Below are 6,292 nucleotides of genomic sequence, written 5' to 3' on the forward strand. Positions count from 1 at the left end.
TGAACAGAAGCGGTAAAAAATTGCTGGAAACAAAAAAGGTGAAAGAAAAAAAAACGGAAGCAAGAAGCGACGATGGTGCTTGTTTCCACGCTGTAATACTTATCACGAACTAATTCTAATTCGACTGGTAAGCTGCTAACTTGAGAATCACGTCCATGCTCTCTGATCCTCCTCTCTCTCACTTTATTATCTACATCTGGTGGCCCAGCGGCAGCCCGCTGCGCATCAGCTGGTACACCGACGGCGGCGGTGCGCCGCTGCCCTCGACCTTCACGTCCGCCTTGGGCGGCACGAGCCCGGCGGCCTGCATCGCCTGCCGGTGCCTCAGCAGCGGGTGCTGGTGCAGCGACGACGGCGCCAGCATGGGCAGCTTCAGCCCCTCCACCGGCCCGAGGGGGCCCCCGGGCATCGGCAGGCTCGGCAGCGACGTGGGGCCGCTGCCGCCGAGGCCGGCGGCGGAGGCGTACGTCGGGTAGTTGACCATCGGCGCCAGCGGGTCCCGGGGCGGCGGCGGCAGGCCGAACGGCGCGCCGCAGCCGCCCAGGTGCCTCATCAGGCCGTCGTGCACCGAGGGGTGCTCCGGCCTGCGCGCGGCGGCCGCGGCCGTCGCCGTTGCCGTGCTCGGGTGGCCGCTGTTCCTGGCGGCCGGGACCTCGTGGTTGTGCTTGCCCTCGTACGTGGTGATCACGGACTTGAGGTCGTGCGACGCGCGCTCCACGTGCTTCCGCACGGAGCAACCCGGGTGCGTGCACTTGTAGTAGCTCCTGAACGAGACACGAAGTGAGCCGACCAAATCAAACACAGAGCAATTGCCATTCTTGGAGCTCTGAAAAAAAACACAGTTGATGCTTCACAATCACAGCTTTCAGACAAACCTTGGATTTGGGTTGCCTTTGACGACCTTCTGCCCGTACTTGCGCCAGCGGTAGCCGTCATCGAGGATGTCCACCTCGCTCGTCGTCTGGATCACCACTCGGGGCTCGCGAACAGCTCTGGACGCAGTGCTCATATCAATGGCATAAGACTCCAGCTTCCTGAAATAATCAGAGGGTCAGGTCTAGATTGACAGAAGCAGTAAGCAAGCTACAATCTACTGACCTTCGCTTGGATTCCAGTTCGTCGCCCTCGGCGTCAGCATCGCCCTGGGACATACTGCCATGAGTCACCCTGTCTTCCCCATCCACCTCATCGGACACCGCAGAGGTCACATCCACACCACCGGCGTCATGGATCTGCATTGACGCTGACGAGTCACAGAGCTCACCGGGAACCGAAGGGGGTGATGTCGCGTTCATGCCGTCGCTGTGCAGGTCCTTAACACCGGCATTGTTATGCCACGCCTGCCTTGCTTCCGCCGTGTTTGTATGCGACCCTGGGTTGTCGGGCGTGTCCGCTTGCGCGCCCTCGCCAAAGGGGTGCACGGGCGGGACGCCCGGCCGGCGGCTCTGCGCGGGCTTCGGGTGGTTGTGCGTGCCCTTGTAGATGATCTCTGTGATGTGCCCCTCGTGCGATCGCTCCACCTTTTTCTTGACCTGACAGTTCGGGTGCGTGCACTTGAAGTAGCTCCGCGGGTACTCGCTGTGCTTCACCTGCTTCTGCCCGTACTTCCTCCAGCTGTATCCGTCCTCTGCCGGTGTGGTGGTGGCCATTGCCGGGTAGTCTCCCCTCGTGTCACCTTCCTCTGCAGGCTGGCTGTGCGGCGATGATATGTGTTCATTGCCTGCACCGGTGACAGTTGCAAGACGGCTGAGCTTGGAGTTGGGGTCCTGAGAACCACTCTTCATATTGGTCCGCCCGCTGTGATTCTGCTGGTTCAGTTGGCCCAGCAAATTGGCCTCTTGTACTGGCAGAATCTTAGTTTCAGTCTTGACAGAAACATGCGTGCTTGGTAGTGGAGGCTTATTGTTGCATAAAGATTCCTGAAGAAGCAATTATGAATTAGCTTGAAAGGAAAGGAAAGAGAACAAGTATTGGATCAGGAACAAGAAAAATAAACGGTTAATTACACTATGGAAACATACAAGTATGTAACCACAACATTTTACTTATCATGATTGAACCAAAGGAAGAAGAAAATCAAATTAATAGTGGAGAGAAAAAACATCTACTGGATAGCCACCGTGAATTAACCATTTAGTTCTAGCAAGCATTATTTCATCCAATTTGTAAATTATCTAGTTCTAGCAGAATCTGGTTGGTCCCCTCGTCTTTCTCCATTTATTATGAATATAATAAGGGGCAAAATAGTAGTACCAGAGCTACCTCCCACTTTGCTATAGCTGCTGTCACTAAAGCTCACTGGATATTAAACAGAGGCCCAACCTTTTAAAAAAGATGACACTATGTGCAAATGTAACTAATTGTTCTTTTAGACTTGGGGTAAAGTTATGGGAACAGAAATCGCTGCCAACTACATTGTTATATGAATACTTTTAATTATACGAATACTTCTATCATTAGTATGGAGGTGAATGAACAGCAATAACCTATAAAGTATTCAAAGGCTACTGACCTTCTTTCCTTCAGCAGTGTAGTGTGAAGATTTCAGATCTAAAGGCTTGAAAGAAAATGAATCAGGGCCATCTCCAAGTAGAGGGCCTCCATATCTAATAGGATCATTGTCATTAGTGCTTCCAAGCATGAATAACTTCCCTGTGGTCGGTGAGGCTTGGCCCTGAAACAATGGAAGGAAGAAAAAACAATGTTGTCAGTAACTGATAGCTTCAGTTTTGAAGTTGCCTGTTGTTATCCAATTTATCACCATGTATCGCACATATAGTAATCAACTTGTTCATATCTCTGAACACTTCATGCCTCATTTAGTTCATGCAGGAACATGGTTAAAAAATATATATAATAAGAACTGAACAAACACATAAGCTTCCTATCCCAGCTTCAACATCATTAACAGCCATTACTATAAGACTTCCAAGTAGGGACATAGGGGGAAATTTGGCTTTCAAATGTGGGGTGTGCTTTACTAGATTACTGTGGTAAGGCTTTCAAGAGAACTTTGAAAAGATATGAATGATATTATACTATTTTTCTGCTTTTGAGAAAACAATGGCAGCATGTTTGGAAAGAAGAGACTATGGATGCTGGAAAACAAAGCAGCAATGATCATAGAACCAAAGCTGAGCTTTCACAGACTTCCCAAGAGGTCAAAAGTTCAGTAAAGCAAACATTCTTGAACTGCCAATTTAGCATCCCATAGATGAAAGCAATAATAATTCCGGTACCCCTTCACGCTGCAATCCTAACCTAAACACATACCATGGCATTGGAAATGAAGACTGGTGAGTCCAGCAGCGTTGCCGGGCTCAAACCAGGCGGGATCGTGAGGTAGGGCGATGGAGCTCCTGGCACTGAATCAGCTGCAACTGCTGTACTGAACGGCACGCTGAGCTTTGTCACCCTGAACCCAGCTCTTGCCTGCATCCTCTCAGCGAGGGTGATGCCTGGACTGGACTTCTGGCCAAACTGCGGGGTCATTGGCAGCGACCGACCTTCCTCCTGAGGTGACCTTATGGCGACCGACAAGCCATCCTTCTCAAATCCAGCCTTGGCAACCTCGGTGTCTGGCAGAAATGTTTCGGTCTGGAAGCCCCGCATCAAGGATAATGGGCCTGGATTAGGATCCTTCCCCTCCTCCATTCCTACATGGCCTTCCATCTCAGCTTTGGTTGCTCAACCTGATGGGTGAAGAACAGTTACATTTCAGTACTAGTAGTCAATGCTTTGGCTAAACATTAGCTTGAAATTTACAGAGCAATAGATATGCAGAAACATTATCAAATTGAAACAAGACAAAAGGAAAAAAGATTGTTGGAAATAGTTAGCCTCACACAAGTGTTGGGAGCAAGCACCATAATCCATACGCATCAAGAATTGCGGCTGAAGGGAGCAAGACAGGTAAAACCCGACTGCCTGCAACAAGGTTATTTGAAGAGAAAAGCTCGATTTCAGTGACAGAACCAGTAAGCATAAAAAATTTCTCAAGGATTGCCAATCTTCTCCACCGGAAGAACAACTACTCCTATATGCAGTACTACTTTGTATTGTATGAGACGCCAAATCCCTCTTGTAAATATCATCGCCCTCTGTCCTCTGAAGCTGATTCCAAAACTGAAACCGCGTCAGGCCAATAACAGTAAACGACAACTAGTAGTAACACAAAAGGTTAGGTCGATCAGTCGACACGACCGGCACAGTTCTCTATAAGCGAATAGAAAAACCAAAAAGAAATCAAAAACGAAAAAAGAAAGGGAACGTGGCTGTTCCATCTCATTCGCTTCGAGAGCAGGGAAAAGAGATGGCCATGGACCCCAATCGTTGCGTGCTAGCCTGGGAACTCCACTGTGGCTGCGACTCGGAGCTCAAAGCGCATAACAACACGGAACAACTTTCCCCAGAGTTCCTCAAAATTACTACTGCTGCTGCTAGTTCTACGAACTATTATGAAATGTAAAAAAAATCAGAAGGAATGGATCACAAGAACACCAGAGGCGAGGAAAAAGAAATGCTGAAATATCCAAGAACGTGCCAGATGTCCCAAAACGGCGTAGAACGAAGAAAGACGAAATCTTTTGGTGTCAAAAATCGAATGGCCCAGCTCAGTCTTCACCAGAGCATTTCGTGTCGGAATTTGCGGGCGATGGATGCGCCAGTGATTCCGCGTGAAATACAGAGCTTGAAGAAGAGGGACGCAAACCAGAGATCAGAGGGAAAGCCAGCACTCAATCTCGTCCCCAGCTGGTCCATCGGCGCCAAGCTTCCGCCTTCATGGCGGAATGAAGCGACGGGGACGACGAGCCTTCTTTGGCGTTGGAAAATCAGACAGACCCGAACCAGGATTCAGGAGCAGCACACATTGCCAAGAGGGGAGAAATGAACCCAGAAACAGTGTAACGACGCAAAATTCGGAAACTGAAGAGTCAGCACGAAAAATGACCAAATTTTCGAAATCAAATGGTTCCCCAAATCGGGTCAGAATGGCCTGATCTTCCTCACAAGAACAGAGAAATTCAGATCGCGCAACAGGGAGAACCGCGCACCCAAATCCCCTCGCGACAACAGGCCTGCATTTGGTGATAAACGGAGAGTCCACTGACGGAGGCGTCGGGGAGAATGAGGATGGAACACGAACCTGCGATTCGAGGAAGAAGATCGGGGAGAGCCAATGGCGAGGCTTCTCTCCCCCGCCTGTGGAGTGGCCTTCTCCTCCCTCCCGTCCCGACGGCTCAGTCCACCGATGGCCCAAGAAAAGCGCAACAGGAACGAAGCACAAGGATCAGGGACAAATGATGAGCTGCAGCCGCAGGGAGTCAGGAAAAGAAGGTTCCCCCTGCCATTACTACTCGGCTCCCTCTCCCTCTTCCTCTCTCATCGTCCGCACAATTGTTTTATGCTGGAGAGAGAAGGGGAAAATAAAGGGCGGAGAACAGAAGCAGAGAGAGAGAGAGGTGAGGAGGAGGTGCGGTTTGACCAAGGGAGGGTGGGAGATGTGCGGAAGGATCCGTTGGGACTCGAGACGGACGGGCTGGGGGAGAGAGAAACGGACATGGATAGCATGCATGCTCGGCGTATCTCTCTCTCTCTCTCTCTCTCTCTCTCTCTCTCTCAAATCGCCTTTGCCTTGTCGCTCCCGTTTGGTCCTTGTGGTTCGGGTTTTATTTTTTGAACTTTTTTGGGTTGGTTTGTTTGGCTGGGGAGCCTTTGCTGCTTTCAAATTCATGGGTTTATATATTCTTTCAAATTAATGGGTTTATATATTCGATTGAGTATTTCCGTGTTCTCGACTTCAGGGAAATGGCCTACGGATCTTAGAAGTCGTGTGATGTGAAATCGACACCATGAATCGAGAATTGACAATCCTTTTGTTCTAGCGCTTGTGTTTGCAGATTCATGGTTTCAGGCTACCACCGTGCAAGGTGGATCACAAAAACTTAACAATAGCGCTCGAATGGTAAAGTCCTTTTATTTAGTTTATTTGAAAAAAAGGATAATCACTTAATCAGAAAGAAAATAACGCACCAACAGTAATTTCATACTGAATGATGAATCACCTTAACGACATGCCCTCCACGCAAACTAATATCTTTTTGCAGACTTGTAGGGATGGTTGGCTTAGTGTTGTTCTTGACTTCAAAGTTCAAATTCATAACCAATATTTATAAATGTTTTTTGTATGAGAGGGACGGGCGGATGATGCCAATTAGTTTTGATGCAAATTACAGCTAGACTTCATTATTTGTCGGTCGGGTATGTATGAGAGTGAGAAAATACCCATTAT

The 6,292-nt window shown here is 49.0% G+C and overlaps 1 protein-coding gene across 1 annotated transcript; it reads right to left on the reverse strand.

Moving 5' to 3' along the window:
* On the reverse strand, positions 1–5,519 carry LOC112899003 (probable WRKY transcription factor 2). Its single transcript, XM_025967337.1, has 7 exons — positions 5,147–5,519; positions 3,846–3,927; positions 3,274–3,692; positions 2,513–2,674; positions 1,099–1,919; positions 876–1,034; positions 1–764 (listed from the first exon to the last, which is right to left on the reverse strand). Exons 3-7 carry the CDS (start codon positions 3,670–3,672, stop codon positions 191–193), a joined length of 2,115 nt encoding a protein of 704 aa, XP_025823122.1. The 5' UTR covers positions 3,673–3,692; positions 3,846–3,927; positions 5,147–5,519; the 3' UTR covers positions 1–190.
* Positions 5,520–6,292: the final 773 nt, after the last annotated feature.

Source organism: Panicum hallii, chromosome 7 (genome assembly GCF_002211085.1).
Source record: "Panicum hallii strain FIL2 chromosome 7, PHallii_v3.1, whole genome shotgun sequence".
NCBI classification, from domain to species: domain Eukaryota; kingdom Viridiplantae; phylum Streptophyta; class Magnoliopsida; order Poales; family Poaceae; genus Panicum; species Panicum hallii.